General features: G+C 40.0%; 1 protein-coding gene across 1 annotated transcript in view; it reads right to left on the bottom strand.

Annotated features, from left to right (window-relative positions):
* The window catches only part of ifi44g (interferon induced protein 44g), a gene marked incomplete at both ends in the record, with an annotated part of 41,212 nt that extends 38,936 nt beyond the window's left edge, over positions 1-2,276 (bottom strand). Inside the window, one exon of the mRNA XM_079245573.1 lies at positions 2,131-2,276. Coding sequence (XP_079101699.1) covers positions 2,131-2,276 — 146 coding nt within the window. The remainder of the gene's footprint in view (positions 1-2,130) is intronic.
* Positions 2,277-20,096: the final 17,820 nt, after the last annotated feature.

Genomic DNA, 20,096 nt, shown 5'->3' with positions numbered 1-20,096 from the left:
ACATATTTAGGCTCAAACAATTTTAAACTCATATGACCATTTATGTTGTATGGGAGTAAGAATCTTTACCTGAATAACTGTGACATATTTGATACACACAGCTTCTGAGACCTTTTGCATCATTTTATGGTATAAACCTCTAATAGTCGTGTTGAACACAACCTGATATTTGGCTGCTGCTCCTTAGGAAGCAGAAGATGACACGACAGTAATTTTGACAAGTCACATGATTATAAACTGTAAATACCCTTTAATGGCCTTTTATTGAAGGGCTAAATAAAGACCTCATATTAAACAAATGTTTCATTTTCCTGCCATATTTTCATGGGTTGTACCTTCTACAGATAAGTTTTTTTTTACATATATAAATAAAAAAGAGGTTTTACATCAATAGTTACTTTTATTTCATTTTTCTTTTTCAGTTTTGTACATACATACAATTGTTTTCAGCTCCAGTTTCTTCATCGTGTTACTGGAAAACTTATTTTAGTCACACAAAGGCAGGTTTGAACTTTTGCTTTAGAGACTAATAAAATGAGTCTGAAGCAGGATGTCCGTTGCTGCTGAGAAACAAACAGAAGCTGTGATCAAGATGTGATTCCTCTTTTTGGACAAAATGATGGGACTGATTCCCTTTGTCTTTATTTTGAACCATTCATAGAATCTTGATTTTAATTTCTTATTGCCTGTACAGGAGTCAAAACATCCTGCAAGGCACAGTTATGCTTAGCAACAAAAGAAAAGCAAATCAAAACCAAAATCATGACTGACCTATCGTGACTGATATAAGACACTTATATAACTTTTTTTTAAAAAAGAACACTGATAATAGGACTTCATAGACCAATAATACATTCAGACCAGAGCCAGACCTACATGCAGACAACAATCCTGCAGCCAGAAGTTAGAGTAGATGACTGACAACTGAAACCTGGCAGCTGCACGCCAAGCTAAGTAAGGGAGGGAGAGAGAAAGAGAGATTTTAGAGGAAGAAAACAAAACATGCTGGTCTTGAGGCTGCTTTCCCAGAGAGCAAGTAATAAAACGAGGAGCACTCAGAGACTCAGAGATCCACAAAGCTATTATCATTTTTATATTTCCATTTGCTGTGGGTATTATTTTTGAACAAGAAGTTCTAAAAGCAAAAATTATCTTAAAGAATCTTTTGAGAAATTCTTGGATCCAGGCGGGGATCTGGATCACCCCCAACATCAAATCACTTGTTTTGTTTTCTGTTTTCAGATTTCTGGAAAATTTAATTAAAATCCATTTATAATTGAGTGTGAAAGCTTTGTCTCTGATGCAGTGAAGGTTTTCTACTTAGAAAGAAGGAGACACTGAATTACATTTGGATTAAATTAACTTGCAGTCACTGTTTACTCATTACATGCTCATTTCTAAACCGTCGAATCATACTTATCTGTGTGGTGTGTGTAAAACAGAAATATCAGTTCAGCTTTTTACAGCTTTTAAAATGACCATTCATTCATTCATTCATTCATTCATTTATTCATTTTCTTAACCCCTTAGTCCAATGAAGAGTTGCAGGGAAGCTGGAGCGTATCCCAGCCATCACTGGGTGACAGGCAGGGTACACCCTGGACAGGTTGCCAGTCGGTTGCAGGGCCAAGACACACTCACTCCTCGGGACCAATTAAAGGAACAGATTCACCTAACATGAATGTCTTTGGATGGTGGGAGGAAGCTGTAGTTCCTGGAAGAACCCACACATACACGGGGAGAACATGCAAACTCCACACAGAAAGACCACCATTAGAGTGTCCCCCCAGCTCAGGCTTGAACCAGCCACTGCTACCATGCAGCAAAATGACCACTTAACCAAAAGTCGATTATATTGTTCAAGGGGTTGTTATCTTAAGGCACTTCACCACTGGCAAGAAAGTAGGTTTGTACAAACATTATCACATATCAGCGAGACCAAATGTGAAAAACATTTTCTCATCACGTTTTCAAAGAAAAAGGAATTATATGTAAAAGTAAATGTTTTGTGTTCCAGATCTCCAAATTTGACCTAAGCCCACGTTTGTCTCTTCATCTGCATCTTACTGACAGTGACAACAGCTCTGTTTATACATAGACTCTTCCCCCAATTACACTTTGTTTACTTACCCATAAAGACTGACGTCAAAACCCAGGATAGCTTTTCCTCCCTGGGGGCGACCACAGAAGGATGAGCTGAGAGAAGTGAACACTGTTAAAGACCTACAGCGAGCCAGACCTTTATAACAGAGAGCCACAGAAGAAGTGATGGGCATTATTATTTTCAAAATGTGACACATGGTCTTTAACATATTTAATTATTTTTAATGCATCCACACATTTTTTATTTACTGATTTTTTAAAAAAAGAAGTTTTTCAGTACATCTATACAAACTTTTTAAACCAGCTAAATGCAGACCAACTCAATTTGGTTCTGCTTTGATCAAATCAGCTGTGTGAAGGTTAGCAACTGAGCTCTTCAGCTTGTGTGTTAAATATAATAATTAAATTGTAGAAAAATAGGGTTGAGGTTTGAAAATCATGTTTAATACAGGTCTAAAAGAGAAGAATCCCTTTCAGACATGATTTGCAGGATCCCTGACAAGGACTCTGGAGAGCATAGATAATCTGGGACCCTGTGGGAGGAACAAGCTTTAAATTCTTCAGCTTTGAGTTCTTCCAGGAAAATCATCTGCAGCCGATTATATTTTCAACATTACTGCATACATACAGTCAGTATATTGTTGAATTTCATCTCAAAATAACTTTAAGAAGATAAAGAAACAAACAGTTTTTGCAGAGACAGTTTCAAGCCCCACATTTCCGATCCTGTAACATCAGCAGATAATGAAAAGTTTTGTTTTGTCCTAAAAACTTACTTCAGATGTTTCTCTTGACATATGATCTATAAATGGAAAACTTTCCGCAAAAGTTGTAGAAATAATGGACAAAATTGACCAGGGTGATGTTTGTTGTTGCTTTTGTCTGGGGGCTTGAAACAACCAACACATGGGTGGAAAATGTGAAACAATGTTATGTCATATGTAAAATGTATTCAACCAGCAGGAACTCTGGCCAAACATATCTTTGGCTGTTTGTTGAACAGAGAGCCTTTTGTAGCTCAACTCAACTTTATTAATTTTATGAAATGTGTATTACATACAAATGTAACCCAAGTTCTTTACAATAAAACATGACTTAGACTCACAAGCATTTATAAAAGCAATAAAAGCAACAACTTTCAGATTAAAAAATCTGATAATGAACAATTTAAAAGAACTTAAAAGGCATCTTAAGAGTCTTTCAAAAAGTTCTCATTTTAAATTTGTCCCAAAAACATACTGAATCAGCAGTTTCAATGTGTTTTGATGTTATGATAACATGCCATATTTCTATCACGTAAATCAAAATATTACTGCATCATTTTCTTTTCTTGTTTATCAGGCAAACTGAGCAATTACCATGTATGTCTTTTTTTTTTTATAAATTAAAAACATAAAGAACATAAAGGGGTGAAGTGTTTTCAGTGAGTTGTTCAGGCAAAATGACATTACACTAATCAAGCCTCAATGTGACAAATGCAGAGACCAGATTTTAGATGTTTGTTATGGGAAAGGCTAATCTTAAAATTAGATTCTTCATAGAAAAGAAACCCGTGTAATATGTGAATTAAACAACTATCCCAGCAAAAAATGACTCCAAGGTTCCTTACAGAGGCAAGTCTCCAAGGTTATTAGGAACAAAAACAACCTCAGTATGGTCTAAATTCAAAGTGGAAAATTAAAAGGTCATCCAGACATTAAAATCTGCAAAACAAGCCTGTAACTGATTATTTTCCTCAGATTTTTATAATAAGAAGTTGTGATGTCAAATGCAATACTAAGGTCCAACAGGACTAAAACAGACAAGAACATTGACAGAGACAACAAGAAGGTCATTCTTAACTCTAACTAATGAAGCAAATATGAAAAAATTGATGGATGATATTAGTAATAAAATGAAAGTTAGATATGGGTCTGTAGAACACTGGGATCAAATGTGACCTTTTGGGGAGGAGTTGAACGACAATTAAAGACCTATAGTGCAAAGATAATAAAGATTCATCCAAATAATCAGTGTAAAAAAATGTAGTAAAGCACACTAAAAGTAGTTTGTTAGCTGATCTTCATTGCAGGTTCATCTATGTGATGATTTCTTAAACAATCCCTAGCATCATGCTGATTACTGACCTACTAAGTTATAACAAAAATTCCAAGATGAGCTTTGTTTCTCCACCAATCAAACAGTTTAACCATTTTTTTTCAATCAACTGCTGCTTTTGTTCTGCTTTGTTCTGCTCAGCGCTTGTTTACTACAGTAAGAACAGTTGAAACCTTAATGTTTTAACCATCCACAACACATTTTCAACCCCTGCTGGGAATAAACTTCGCTCCATCAGATCAGATCTCTCCGAACAAAGAAACTCTCATGGCAGTGCAATAAGAGGTCCTGCACAGAGGGAGTCAAATTACTCTCACGATAACATTTTGTTTTCACATGCTTAGCTGACACCCTTATCCCAAGTTTTTTTGGATGCGTGCAGGAGTGCACGTCCTGTTGCAACTCAGCATAACAGGAAACAAGACCTACTGACGACAGTGAGCTGTCAGCACTAACGTGAGAAGAAGACTCTAGGAAAAGATATAAAACAGCACTAGAGGAAGTAGAACACATAGTGGCCTTTAATATAAACTTCCTATGAGTTCACATCAACTCATTGTACAGTAAGTGTACATGTGTGGCCATCAGAAATGTTCCTTTCCTTTGTTCAAAGAAATCAGTCAGATTTTATAAGTGTGAAAAACATCCTATGCAGTGTTAATATAAATCTAATGTGAGTTGTTTTTAAAATGAATTATTTACCAGTATTAGTCGTCAAGACTTGACATTTAGGATTTCAATTTCACTGCTCTTGATATCTGTTTTTGCACAAAATCTCATGTAACATTTGACATTTTACTCCTGACTGTCAGGAAACCTGCAAGTCTGATATCACAAATATTTTGTCATATCACATTTGGCAAATTTCACTGCTGATGGTGATCACTTTAGAAACATGCAGAGGTGTCATGGCTAAAAATCATAAAGATTAGATAAAGATCCTGTCTTTCCTGTCTTGTCCTCCTTTATAGGATTTTCCAATTTTGCTTCTGTGCATTAGGAAAATTAATTATAAGAACTTGAGTTTGATTGATTAGAAATATCTCATCTGTTGTATTGCCACAGTCTTTTCTTTTCCAGCTCTTAGCTGAGCTTGTGTGAGTAGAGTCGTTCCCACATAACGTTGTGCTGTGGTCTACCGGAGGCTAAAATACAGTAAGAACTCAATAAAATACTTTTATGATTTTTGGCTGTCCAGAGTATAACCATGTTCCTATAGTCTGCCGTGTGCTGTCCTGATAAGCCTGTGGCAAAGGAGTTTTTAGATTTTATTGACTTTGTGTCTGAACCTAAACATGAACACAAACATATTCTTGATCTGGTTTTATCACATGAACTCCCAGTTCTTAAATTAGACATTTGTGACGCAGTGTTTTCTGATCATATGCCTGTATCATTTGAGGTCACTCTTTGCTGTAAAACAGACAAACTGTTGCTCCATAAAAATCCAGGAACGGTGAAACTATTCTAGTCTACAGTAATTTAGCAGACACTTTTATCCAAAGCGACTTACACACACACTCATATCCCGATAGGCACATTTAGGGTCAACTTGGGGGTTTTAGTGTCTTGCCCAGGGACACTTTGGCACATAGTCAGGGGAAGCCTGGAATCGATCTCCCAACTTTCCAGTTGGAAGACGACTGCTAAATCTCAACTCCTGGTTAAATGACAGGACTTGTACTGCCAAACTGAAGTGTCACAACGCAAAGCATGAGTGGAAAAAGGACAAGCTGCAGACATCATTCCAGATGTTAAGAGACAGCTGGCGCCATTGACATTATTGTGTCCTACTGTCACAATCCTTGTGTTCTGTTTAAAGCAGGCATGTCCAGCTGCAGTCCTGAAGGCTACAGTCCTGCAGGTTTTAGATGTTTTTCTGAACCATCATACCTGATTCTAATTAAATGAGTCTCCACAACAGCTTATTAAATTCTGTTCAATCAAATGTGTTCCAACCAGAATCATCCAAAATCTCCAGGACAGCCGACTTTGGTTTAAAACTATTAACTCTTGTCTTACTGCTCCACACAATGTTTGTACGGAGATCTCACGTGCTGCCTGTCAGGATTTTCTTTACTCTTTTACTGATAAAGTTAATTCTTCAGGTGTTTTAATTTCAATTAAATTCAGCTTTACTTGTATAGCGCCACTTCACAACAATGTTGTCACAGGGCACTTTACATACACGAATCAACATACACATTATTTCGAGCCAATCCATACATGTCCTATAATAGAAACCAACTGATTGCATCGAGTCATGACTTCGATCCAATCCCCCATCCTGAGCATGCACGCGGTGATAGTGGGAAGGAAAAAACTCCCCTTTAACAGGTAGAAAACCTCCGGCAGAACCCGGCTCAGGGAGGGCAGCCATCTGCCTCGACTTGTTGGGGTGGAGACACAGGAAAGACAGATAAACATGTACAATTGCACTTATTCAGGAAGCCCTGCGGAAAAAAGGAGAAATAAGTTAGAGATGGCAATATTGGCATATATTTATACATTAATACATTGGAGAAATAGAGCGAGGTACTTCTCAGTGCATAAGGTAACATCCCCTACATAAGTAATGGTTGGCTATACTACCCATAACTATAAGAGCAACGGGCATAACCTGGATAGTTGGGTCCCATACATGCAGACTCCAACTCAGGAGATGCTCATATCCTAACTATAAGAATCATGGAAAAGGAAGGTTTTCAGCTCGATCGTAATTGTGTGGAGGGAGTCTGCCTCCCGAACCCAAAGTGGGAGCTGGTTCCAGAAGAGAGGAGCCTGACAGCTAAAGGCTCTTCCTCCCATAGTACTCTTTGAGACTCTAGGAACCGCCAGTAAACCTGCGATCTGAGAGTGAGGTGCTCTATTTGGAATATATGGAACTTTAAGATCTTTTATGTACGATGGAGCTTGGTCATGGAGAGCTTTATATGTGAGGAGAAGAATTTTAAACTTTATCCTGGATTTAACAGGGAGCCTGTGTAGAGAGGCTAAAACTGGTGAAATATGATCTCTCCTGCTAGTCCTCATCAGAACCCTCGCTGCAGCATTTTGGATCAGCTGGAGACTTTTCAGGGCATATTTGGGACAACCCATAAATAAGGAATTGCAGTAAACCAGTCTGGAAGTAACAAAGGCATGGATTAATTTTTCTGCATCTTTCTGAGACAAGATGCTCCAATTTTTGCAATATTACGCAGGTGGAAGAAGGCGGTTCTAGAAACCTGTTTTAAATGTGAGCTAAAAGACAAGTCCTGGTCAATAATGACTCCAAGATTTCTCACAGTGGTACTGGAGGCCAGATTAATGCCATCCAGATTAATTACATAACTGGATCATTTTGTTCTAAGTTTTTCAGGCCCAAAGATAACGATCTCTGCCTTGTATAAGTTTTGAAGGAGAAAATTCAGAGTCATCCAGGTCTTGATGTCTGCAAGACATCTTTGTAATCTAAAAAACTAAGATTGGTTTCATTTGGCTTCATGGAAAGGTAGATCTGAGTGTCATCTCATTTCACCTCCTGCATGTAATCTTTCAGTCCCTTTCTCCTGCTCTGCTGACTTAGGACAGTTTGTCTTTTCTATGGAAGACTGTTGGGCTTTTAAAGCTCTCAGGTTCTCCTTATGATGCTTCATCTTCATCATCATCTTCAGCCGCTTTTCCGGGGTCGGGTCCCGGGGGCAGCAGCCTAAGCAGGGAAGCCCAGACTTCCCTCTCCCCAGCCACATTTGCCAACTCTGCGGGGGGGATCCCGAGGCGTTCCCAGGCCAGCCGAGAGATATAATCCCTCCAGCGTGTCCTGGGTCTTCCCCGGGGTCTCCTCCCAGAAGGACGTGCCTGGAACACCTCACCAGGGAGGCGTCCAGGAGGCATCCTGACCAGTAGCCACCTCAACTGGTTCCTCTCGATGCGGAGGAGCAGCGGCTCTACTCTGAGCCCCTCCCGGATGACCGAGCTCCTCACCCTATCTCTAAGGGAGAGCCCAGCCACCCTGCGGAGGAAACCCATGTCAGCCGCCTGTATACGAGATCTCGTTCTTTCGGTCACGACCCACAGCTCATGACCATAGGTGAGGGTAGGAACGTAGATCGACTGGTAAAGAAGAAGGCCAAGAAGGCCTGATAGGACTCCTTCTTCAGCTTGACGGCATCCCTCACTGCTGGTGTCCACCAACAAGTCCTGGGATTACCGCCACGACAGGCACCAACGACCTTACAGCCACAGCTCCGGCTGGCCGCCTCAGCAATAGAGGCACGGAACACAGCCCATTCGGACTCAATGTCCCCCGCCTCACTCGGGACATGTTCGAATCTCTGCTGAAGGTGGGAGTTGAAGCTCACTCTGACAGGGGACTCAGTCAGACGTTCCCAGCAGACCCTCACAACACGTTTGGGCCTGCCAGCTCTGACCAGCTTCCTCCCCCACCATCTGAGCCAACTCACCACCAGGTGGTGATCAGTTGACAGCTCCGCCCCCCTCTTCACCCGAGTGTCCAAGGCATGTGGCCGCAGGTCCGGCAATACGACTACAAAATCGATCATCGAACTGCGGCCCAGGGAATCCTGATGCCAGGTGTACATATGGACACTCTTATGTTGGAACATGGTGTTCGTTATGGACAATCCATGACGAGCACAGAAGTCCAATAACAAAACACCATTTGGGTTCAGAGGGGGGGGACCATGCCTCCCAATCACTCCCCTCCAGGTCTCGCTGTCATTGCCCACGTGAGCATTGGAGTCCCCCAGCAGAACAATGGAGTCCCCAGAAGGAGCACCCTCCAGCACTCCCTCCAAGGACTCCAGAAAGGGTGGGTAATCTGAACTGCTGTTCGGCGCATAAGCACAGACAACAGTCAGGACCCGTCCCCCCACCCGGAGGCGGAGGGAAACTACCCTTTCATCCACCGGGGTAAACCCCAAAGTGCAGGCACCAAGCTGGGGGCTGATGAGAATGCCCACACCTGCTCGGCGCCTCTCACCATGAGCAACTCCAGAGTGGAAGAAAGTCCAGCCCCTTTCGAGGGTACTGGTTCCAGAGCCCAAGCCATGCGTCGAGGTGAGTCCAACTATATCTAGCCGGAACCGCTCAACCTCGCACACAAGCTCAGACTCCTTCCTTACCAGAGAGGTGACGTTCCACGTCCCTAGAGCCAGCTTCTGCAGCCGGGGATCGGACCGCCAGGGTCCCTGCCTCTTGCTGCCGCCCAGCTCACATTGCACCCGACCCCTACGGCTCCTCCCACAGATGGTGAGCCCACGGGAGGTGGGGCCCATGTAACCCTTTCGGGCTGAGCCCGACCGGGCCCCATGGGCGAAGGCCCGGCCACCAGACGCTCGCTCTCGTACCCCACCTCCAGGCCTGGCTCCAGAGGGGGGTCCCGGTAACCCGCGTCCGGGCAAGGGAACATTCATGCCCAGGTTGGTCGTCATCATAGAGGTCTATGAGCTGTGCTTGGTCTGGTCCCTCCCCTAGACACCTGTTTGGCATGGGTGACCCTACCAGGGGCATAAAGCCCCCGACAACATAGCTGCTAGGATCTTCGGGACGCACAAACCCCTCCACCACGATAAGGTGACGGCTCAGGGAGGGGCCTTATGATGCTGTCCCACTTTAACTTTTAAAGGAGCTTTTTCCCATTGTAGGCCTGTTTGCTCTTGCAGTTATTAGTAGCAACCTGGTCCAATTTATAGTCCCAAAATAAATATGCCACAGTACAACTTCTGATTAGAAAACCTGGTTTCAATCCTACAGTTCTTGCCAGCTTAGGACACATTTCTTAACTGCCTTGCTTTTAAAAAATCCTAGATAAGATAGCACACACTCACCCATTGCATTTTTTTTAAGTATACTACCTGAACTGGTTTTAAAACCCTGCACAGCACAAATCAGCTCTTTTAATACTTTTAGCTAATGACTCATTTAGGATTAACTAAGTTTTGACACAGTGGACCAAAGCAATTTTAATGACTGGTTTAGATTAGTAGATTTATTTCAGACAGGTAAAAAAAAAACTATACAATCATATATATGTCTCCATATATAAATACATACACCTATCTACATATACATACTTACATAGACATTTAACAATACCCATGAACTAAGTCTACAAATCCAAAAAGAGGTAGGAAGAAGTATTACTTATTAATTCCAACCGCTTCTCCAATGATTAATGATTACCCTTAACAATCATCCTGTTTCCCTATCCCAGTGTTTTCAATAGAGCATATACGCATACAGACACATACACAACAGTGAAACAGTGGGGAGGCACCAGGAGGTGAGCTCTGGAGTGGTTCAGATCTCACCTGGCAGACAGAAATTTTCCAAATCTGCTCAACTCATGTGGGGTCCCACAAGGTTCAGTTTTGGACCCCATCTCTTCTTCCCCCATGTCCTCCCACTCAGTTCTACTTTTAGGAAATTTGACATTTCTTTTTCTGTTTTGCTGATGACTGTGAGATGTAAAGTATGCGCCCCTGAAGAAAAGTGATCCATACTCTAATGTCTCTTTAAGACATTAAAACCTGGATGGCTTTTAAATTCTTGATTTTCAATGAGAAAAAGATGAAGGTGATTATTTAAAATGGGACTGCTGGGACACCTGTGGACCTAAGTCTACTGGCCTGATACGTCATGCTAACCATCACAATCCTGGTGGTAAAAATAGACGATGATTCACAGTTTTACAGTCAGGGACTAACTTTAAGGCTACACACTAGGCGACATGTGTGAAAACATGCACAGAGGGAGGTCAGAGAAATTCAAATATATCTTGTGTGTGTGAGCCACAATCAATCATGAAGGTCAAGTTGCACATCATCAGTTGAATCAGGGTCCTATGTTTGCAGACTCTCAGCTACTCTGGAGAGTCCCCAAGACAAAGAGGAAACTTAGAGGGGACTGTGCCTTTACTGGTTTTGCCTTTAAGCTGCGGAACAACCTGCCACTACACGTAAGACAAACCTGTTGCTGTTTGACTTCAAGTCTCTTCCAAAAGCCCATCTCATATTTTTGGCCTTTGACATCTCTCAAGACTTTGATTTTATTCATTTATCTATTTATTTTACTGTGGATGTTTTTGCACTTTTCTGTTTCTTTTGACTATATTTCGTCTTATCTTTTTTTTTTTTTTAAGTGCTAACAAATAAAGCTGGGGAGGATTGTATTGGATTGTGTCCTCCAGTGTGGATATAATGGCCAAAAGAAAGTAGAACTGAAAAAAATACTACATAAGTCAAGACATATCTCATCTCCTACTTTATTAAGTTCACCTTGGTGGTGGGTTGACCCCCTTTTTTCTTTCAGAACTGTCTTAATTCTTCATGGCATGGATTCAACAAGATGTTGAAAGCATAACTGAGATGTTGGTCCGTGTAGACATGCATGATGATCGGCTGCAGATCCCAAAGTTGCTCTTTCTCAGAGGTGTATAAAGTGGAAGTAAAAGTAAAGTGAAGTAAAGTAAAGAAATCCTGCCATGTTTTGGATCTGCCTGTGCATTTAGAACAGGTGTTTTCACTAACAGGCTCATCTATTTTGCAGTGGAGCTAGTTCACCTTGTTTGGTGACTGGTTGGAACAGCTGTTGGACACGTCGAACTTTGTGGCACCTTGATTATACATTCAATCATTCATTTTCCGAACCGCTTAATCCAATTAAGGGTTGCGGGCAAGCTGGAGCCTAATCCAGCCTTTGGGCGAAAGGCAGGGTACACCCTGGACAGCTCGCCAGTCCATCGCAGGGCCACACAGGGAAAAAGCAACTCATGCTCACACTCATTCCTATGGGCAATTTAGAGAAACTAATTAACCGGACAGTGGGAGGCGTCTGGAGTACCCGGAGAGAACCTACGCATACATGCAAACTCCACACAGAAAGGCCACTGTCCAAACCTTGCCCCAGCCGAGGATCTAACCAGCGACCTTCTTGCTGTGAAGAAGGTGGCACAGTGCTAACCACTATGCCGCCGTGCACCCCCCTGGATTATACACCTCTGCTCTTTTACTCTACCATCTGAATGTCCCAGCTGAGATCAAGACTGATCAGACAAGGTGATGTCTGTCCAATCTTCAGCAAGCCATCTTACCATCTTACCATCTAAACTAAATGAATTTAATTGTCACCACGTGATTAACTGGATAACTATTTGTGTTCTCAAACAACTGAACAGGTGTATAACAAGTAAGTGTAGGGTTGGTTTCTATTTCAGAGGTTTCCTTTCACTTTTAAAAGAATAGCTTTAGTATCTATTTTGATGCATATCTTAGACTATATCAGTTTCATGTGTGTGTGTCTGGCTCATGATCTTCTTTTGTTCTATTCTACACAATCCTACAAAGTGGCATCGTCTGGCAAACATTCAGGTGTGTTTTCTTTTTAACATATAATTATTATATTCTTACACTGTATTTTTAAAAAAAAAAAAAAAAAAAGCTCACAATGAATATAATATTAAGAAAAATCAGGTTTATAAGCGACAACAGTGCACAGCAGCAGCTAGCGTTCTTGTTTTTTTCCATTTTATTCAATTTGAACACACTCACGCTGTCATTATGATATGAAAGCTGATTTAATTTAATAATCTTCAATTCACATGCCTGAGATGGCACAGCAAGCGGGTGGTGTGTTAAACAAACCCCTTCCCTCCTCCTTGAAGGGAGGCCAGCTTGCTACAGGAGTGTAAATTAGATTAAGTGCTGTGCAGAGCGTTTCAGCTGCTGTTTAATATCAGAAGATTGAACTGTTTACTCTGATAGGATTAGAAATACTGTCCAGCCAAAAGTCCTTATCTGTTAGCCTCCTTTTCAAGGCATGCAGGAACACAAACAATGACTGAAAGTTGGAGAAAAGAAAAAATAAGAATTGTGAGTATTAACTTAAATGTGTAGTTTTAAAGTGTGTAATGCCGGAGAAGAAACTGCAAAACAGTCATTCCCATTGGAGGCCTGAGATTGTGTAATGTCTCCTCCTCCTCTGTCTATACATTTCATCATTATCCAGGATATCTGAGCTATAGAACACCCCCTTTCTCTTCATAAATGGCATTTACATCAGACTTGTTTTGCTTTCGTTGAACATCGTGTTCTTTTGGCTGCGGAAAGCGAGACGATTGGGCAATGCATTCAGTCAAAACTTACTTGTCTCATCAGCTTACCCCCACCATTGTTTTCCTCCTCTGCAGCTCTGAGAGAGCAACACTATGTGCTAATCTTGTGCTCACTCCAAGAAAAATACATTCCTGAGCACTACTTTCATGTTTGTCACATTATGGAGGAGAAAGTTTCTCCTTGTAAATCTGGCTGGAAGCCAGGTCTCCCAACCAAACAGCTCAACTCGTGCACTGCTGCGTATATGCAGGCATATGCATAACTTGCATATGCCTGCATATACGCACATAACACAGAGGGAATACATTTACACCATATGACTAATACTGGTTTCAACCTGAGCTGACTGACTTCGCACTTGACTTTCATGTGCACTCAGAGGTACACACAACTTAGGCCAGACCAATGATGCAGAGTTTTACTTTTTTTCTGTATTGTAAATTGAAATCCTCTATATTTGTCACTGTCCAGTAAAAGTGTAAACATGTTCTTTTGATAAATACATTCTGACATGGCTTAAAACCATGGAGCTATTCTTAGCTCTAACTAATACTTATTCTAAAGGCAAAGCAAGTCTGTTTGTATAGCACAATTAAATGACAGGGTGATTTACAGAGACACTAAATCATCAGAAAATAAGAATAATTTCAAATTAAACACAGAAAAGAGTAAAGAAAAAGAAAGAATATCAGATAAAAACTGTTTTAAAAACATGATCAAGTTAAAAAGAGAGCTTGAAATAAATAAACAGTTTTCTCAGAACATTGTGATGCATTTGTGGCAACTTAACATAATTTAAATCTGATGAGGCGCAGGCCTGAAGCAGAGTTCATGTTTACATGTATCCGTTCTACCTTTTGACTACTAAGAACCAAAGTGTATTAATGGATCCCCTCAAGTGGCACTCTGCAAAGCTGTAAATCACTTTCAAGACAATCTAAAATAAATTGTGTGGCTCACTTGGTGTATGATCATAAACGATGGAACAATACCTGCTTCAAATGTTTTATTTATTGAATTCAGAGATTTTAGTTTGTTATATCATTATATTTTTCTATGTTTTATCACATCCAGTTTTATGGCCCTTTGGGACATGGAAGACTGATTCATTTTTCAGATTTCACATCACACATTTTGGACTCCGTGTGGAGCCTCCATTGTATTCAAGAAGATTCACCAAACAAAGAGCATCGCACAGCGCTGAAGCAAAGAGAGATAGATCATAAGCACCACAAAGTAGATTTCAGGGAACTCCGGGTTACAGCTGGAGGCGGAGCGGACATAAACAAAGCTGCTCTTATTGCATGTTGTTTGAGGATGCTGTTTGTTCATGCATGGCGGTTTTTCAATTCCAGAATATTTTGGGGAGCTGCTTGTTGTGCAGCTCTCTGCTGTCTGCACTGTGACCCCTCTGAAGTTACACTGCTTTCCATGAAGCATTAAAAGGGGAGGGGACAGCAAACTGATATGCCTTCTTCCCTTTCGAGTCAACAGGACGCTGATCCGAACCAGCACTGACATCCTGACATGCATGTCAAACAAAGTGGTATATTGGACCCAGCAGTAAGATTTATACAGCGTATTGATATGCCATTGATTACAGATAGTTACAAATGGTAAAATGAGTTTTCAAGTAGGAGGAAATGTGACACTCCAACAAGTTTATTTTTGTTTCCTGAAAAATAAGTTATTCAAGTACATTTGTAATTAAAGTCGTTATATAAGATATCTATAGTTTTATTTATAGTTTGTTCTGATTTTGTCTTTTTTCTACAGCTGGATTCCTAATAACCGATCCTGACTCGCCCTGGTCAGAGAGACAGGTGGTAAATCTCTATGTTCTATAGTGTTTTTTTTCTTTTTTTGCCAGGAAGACTTTTAAGTTTTACTTGTGGATAATTGCAGTGATTTCCACTTAACTACATCTGTTTTAATGCAGTGCTGCCTTCAAGGCATGAAAATGACAGTGATTTAATATTTTTGTCTTGTCACCTGCAAACACATATTTCTCTGAATGATCAGAGCTCATGGATATTACACGTGGACATAATGTGTTGTTTATGATTAAAATCTTTCTTTCTTTTTTTTTTTTTTTTTTTAGCAATTTATCATTTGCCCATTTTGCCCAAATACTTTATTAAATTTTTTTATTTCAGCATTTTACAACCTTTTAAGTCTTTTGATGTCCAATCTCAGCTTTTTCAAAACATTCTCCATTAAATTAAAATGACCATGTTAACAATGAAACAATACATAAAGGAAAAATGGACACATTAATAAAATTCAGGTTTCTTACTTTGAACACTTAGTCCCCTTACTGTTTCAGTTGAATACAGGGTTTAAAACATTTACAAATAACTGCATTGTTTTTAATTTACACTTATACAAGGGGCACAGTGGATGCAATTGTTCACTGAGATCTTCTGTACCAATATCATTGTGTTTCCAGACTGTATTACAGTGGTAGATAAAAACAAAAAATATGAACACCACCAACAGGATCAAACCTTGGGTTTCCATATCTTGATAATTCTGAGTGTGGCGAGTGAAGAGAGGACGACAAGACAACACCAGCTAGGGGTGACTCCCTAGCAATTGGCCAACATGGCCACAAGTTTGAGAAAAGCCCGGACAGTGATTGTGGGTTTCACAATAAAAGCAAAGTTTATTTAATACAACAAATGGTTAAAAGTTAAATTTAAAAAACCATCTATAAAACCCTGTGAATCCACAGCCTGGGGATGAGCACAGGGGTGGGCCTGCAGAAGAGAGCAACCTGCCAACTGAAATAAACATGCAGAACAGCAAAACAAAATAAATCAAAATCAAATATGAAAACTTAAACCATACAAAATGTTGAAGGCAGGTTGATGAGTCCCAACCGTGCCCAACAACACCCAGATATGGGAGGGCCGAAATGGTTTGTCTTCAGAAACCACAGCCGCTAGGAGAGGTCTCTCCTCAGGGTGAAGCGGGTCCACACCAATGGTTGTTGTGAGCCAGACAAGATAGCAGTGTCCAAGGAACCTGGAGCAATGGCATGTGGTGCACACCTCCCCAGTATGCCTAAAGAGAAGGTTGTTTACTTTCCGTATTGAGCAAAACCCTGTGGACATGTAGATATCCTACCTGGAAGGCAAGTGCAGCCTACCCACAGAGAGATTTATGGCCAACTGATGCTGGAGAAGTAGATGGTTCAGCTCACCCGGCAGCCACAGCTGGCAAACTCCCACGCTACAGGAAATCACGGTGAGTAACCCAGAGACAAAATTGCGAACAGTCATGAACAGATTTACTTACAATTTGTCAATGGGTAGAACTGACCACGCTCGCTGCTATGCTGCAGCAGGGTAGAACCAGGAGACAGACTGAAGAGCTGCACACCTGCCCATCTATAAGGCCCCCTTATAGGCTTGCACCTGAGCAGTGCAGATTGGTGTGGGAAGGGGAAGCCTTCCTCACCACATGAGTAACAGTTTTATCTTGTGCTAATTATTACTAACCGGACTTGGCATATTATAGTCAAGAAAACTGGACTATTAATTCCTGAAAGAACAAAAACCCGCCCACCATGCAAGACAGACGACTAGCCAGAAGTTAGCTCTAAAGTCAGCTCATGCTTCTTCATAGATGAATCTCCAAACCAAAACTCCCCTGACAACTTCATTTACTCTTCCTCTCATCATAACAGATTTCATAATTTAAAATTGTCCTCAAGGGGAAAAAAGAGAAAAACTGGCTCTGTTTCCTCCCACTCAAGTGCCAGGAACTGGAGCTGAAGCACCTTGGGCTTGTTTTGGTTTGTCTGCCATCGTTCTCTCTCTACTATCTGTTTGGGAAAAGCCTGAAAAAAATATTTCCAATCTGCAAAGAAAGAAAAATCTAGAGTACTCAGTTCCTCTTTGCAACCTTGATGGCTGGATTTTGCTCAGACATGCGCCAGTTGCTTACTTTTTGCATTCGGTTTTATCTAAGCCTCTGGAAAAACAGTTAACATCGACGCCAAATATGTCCTGATAAGACTGAATGATGCTGTTTCAACATACAACAGATACAAAAACGACTCGAAACAGTTTCAAGAAGGCCTGAAAGAGGAAGTTTGTTATCAGGAGTCCTTGGTCTGCCATGGTTTGCCACACATGTGACATAGAACAATTTCAATTCTAAGCACTATAAAGTGCATGACAGGAATATTTTAAATAAATGAACGTGTATGACTGAAAAAGTGGCAAAACAGTTAATTTAACATAAATGAAACAACAAAAAAGCAATATGTGAGCCAAAGTAATTAATAAACTACAGTGTAATTGTCACAACAGTGTTGTCAAGAGAGCGGTCTAGAACCATGGGAAGCCTTTCCACAAAACAGTAAGTCCAAAGCCACAAAGAAACTATAGCCAACATGTGAAAAATGACTCTGGAAGGCTACAAAAATGATCTAAATGTTAAAAATTTAATCTTTCTCATCATCTAAAGCAAGTTCTTGTGATAAATGGGTTCATTCATATCTATTTTTACAGATGATGGTTCCACAATAAACACTATGGCTGTGACGATATGTTTTTGTCCCGATTCGATCCGATTCCGATTTTTTGGGTGACGATTCGATTTAAATTGCGATTCTCAAAATTCTTCAATATTGATGATTTTTGTAAATTTAAAACTTTTTTTTTAAATTTTATTTTATTTTTTTTATTAAACTTCTTTTTGCTCATAATTTTCGTGATTTCAATTAGGAAGAAACAACACAGTAGCCAGATCATCATTCTGCTGCTATAATGCCCAAGAAGACAAGTAAACAGTTCAATAAAAACAAAGAAAATGACAAAAAAATTTATAGTGGATTAATTTTATTTATTTAAAAGAAAAATAAATTTTAACAAAAAAAAAAAAAAAAAAAAAATCGATTTTAAAATTGTGAAGAAAAAAATCCTGATTTCCGATTTTTTGATTCGATTTTCCCACCCCTAATAAACAGTATTATCTCTCCAGAGTAAGAAGACTTTTGTAACTGGATCTAGACTATGGAGGATGGGTGTACAGTATATGGATTAATGGATCTTTACAAAGGATTGAACTGATGTACCTTAAATTCATTTTTGATCATACAACATTTCCTTATTCTTCTATCTTCCTCTGATATTTGTTTTACACACAAGGACAAAAGTCAGTTGCTGGATAAGATGAGATAAGACTTTATTGATCCCTCAATGGGGAAGTGTACATACCACAGCGACAGGAATGAAAAGGGCATTTCCAGAGAAAAACAAGGATTGGACACACCCAAACAAGACACAATAACAAAAGCAGCAATAATAACTGTGCATATTCTAAGATATAGGAAGAAAGCATACAGCTGTGTTTAATGGCCAACAAGACCAATTTCCCTTCTGTTCTGTAATGATATCCTATCAGTATTATTAATGGAAACATAACAGTACAACAAATGGGGCTTATTGGGCTGCTGTACCAGTTGGAGAGGGCATGTTAGTACTCTACTGTGCTCCTACACAAGGTGGCAAGGCTGTAGGTGGAGAAAAAGGCTTGTTAGGGAGTTTTCAGGTAAAACCGTCTCTTATGGGATATTTCACCTGTGGTGTTTGATCAGAGAAGGCCCTGTTTCATGTTTACTCTCAGGAATGTGATTTTCTCTCCTCATTCCATTGAATTTTACAGCTTTTACTTTTTGAAGGTTAATTTTTTTTTTTTTTGCCTGATTGCTTTTTGAAAGATGCTTACTGTTGTCCAAAATATTTCTGTAAGGTATGTGGAACCAAAGAAAGATCATGTTTCTCTCCTGAAACTGAAACTGAAGGCCCTTCCTTGATTTATGTCATCTTTAGCCTCAGATAAATTGCTTTTAAACATGCCTCACCAAACACATCCACTGGTTTGTTTATCTACCACTTGCATTGTTAACTGTTGCTACATAGAAATTAGAAATGTAATTAGTGGTTGAATGTGATTTGGAGTGTACGTGTAATCGACTCGGTTACAAGATGTCCAGGACTTTTTGTCAAGGAAAATCTTTGTTTCCATTTGACTTTGTTAACCAACATTAACCCAATTTGGAGCTGAACAAAGGAATGAGAGGAAATGATTGGTGGTCAAAGGCTGTTTTGTCAAGTCCTTTTCCCCAATGAATGAGCACGAGGGGAAGTCACAAACAGCATGAACAGATGTGCCTCACTGACCAAATTACTTCTCAAACTTTCCCAGATTTGAGCCACTTTATGCAAATGCTGAATCAAAACAATCACATGCTTAGACTGACAACAACAAAAAAAAATCATTGCTTGAATTTCTCCTGTACTTACTTTTGAAGGCATTTATTAAATTATTTTTCTGTTTAATATTTTGCTTCTTAAAAGTACAAGATTAAAACTATGTAATTCTTTTAGTCAAAAAACAGCTTTAGAGTTTTAACTTAGACAAAAGTGTTGACCAGATCAGGCCAGGGAAGCAGGCGTTCCTAGAGATTTGTTGTGCGTGTCTGCCTTAAATGTTTGGGCACAATTTGAGCCTTGCAAGTTATAATTTCAGTTTCCTACCAAAACAGATGTGACATCTAACCCGCTTGTTTGAACATCCTGACAACATGCTTTTGTGTCATTTCAATGTAATCTTAACATTAAAATATTGTCATTGTAGCACTGAAGATGCTCAGCAGGATAAATTTCAATCAGTGCATATGGAGTACTTTGTGGTTTAATTGGTGAAAGTTTTTTTTTTCCTTTTAAAAAGAATGAAAGCACTACAGATTTGGATGATGCTACTTTG

The sequence above is a fragment of the Telmatherina bonti genome (assembly GCF_933228915.1).
Source record: "Telmatherina bonti genome assembly, chromosome: 8".
Taxonomy (NCBI): domain Eukaryota; kingdom Metazoa; phylum Chordata; class Actinopteri; order Atheriniformes; family Telmatherinidae; genus Telmatherina; species Telmatherina bonti.
Note: the sequence above shows the minus strand (reverse complement) of the source record. Positions and strands in the feature narration are given on the sequence as shown.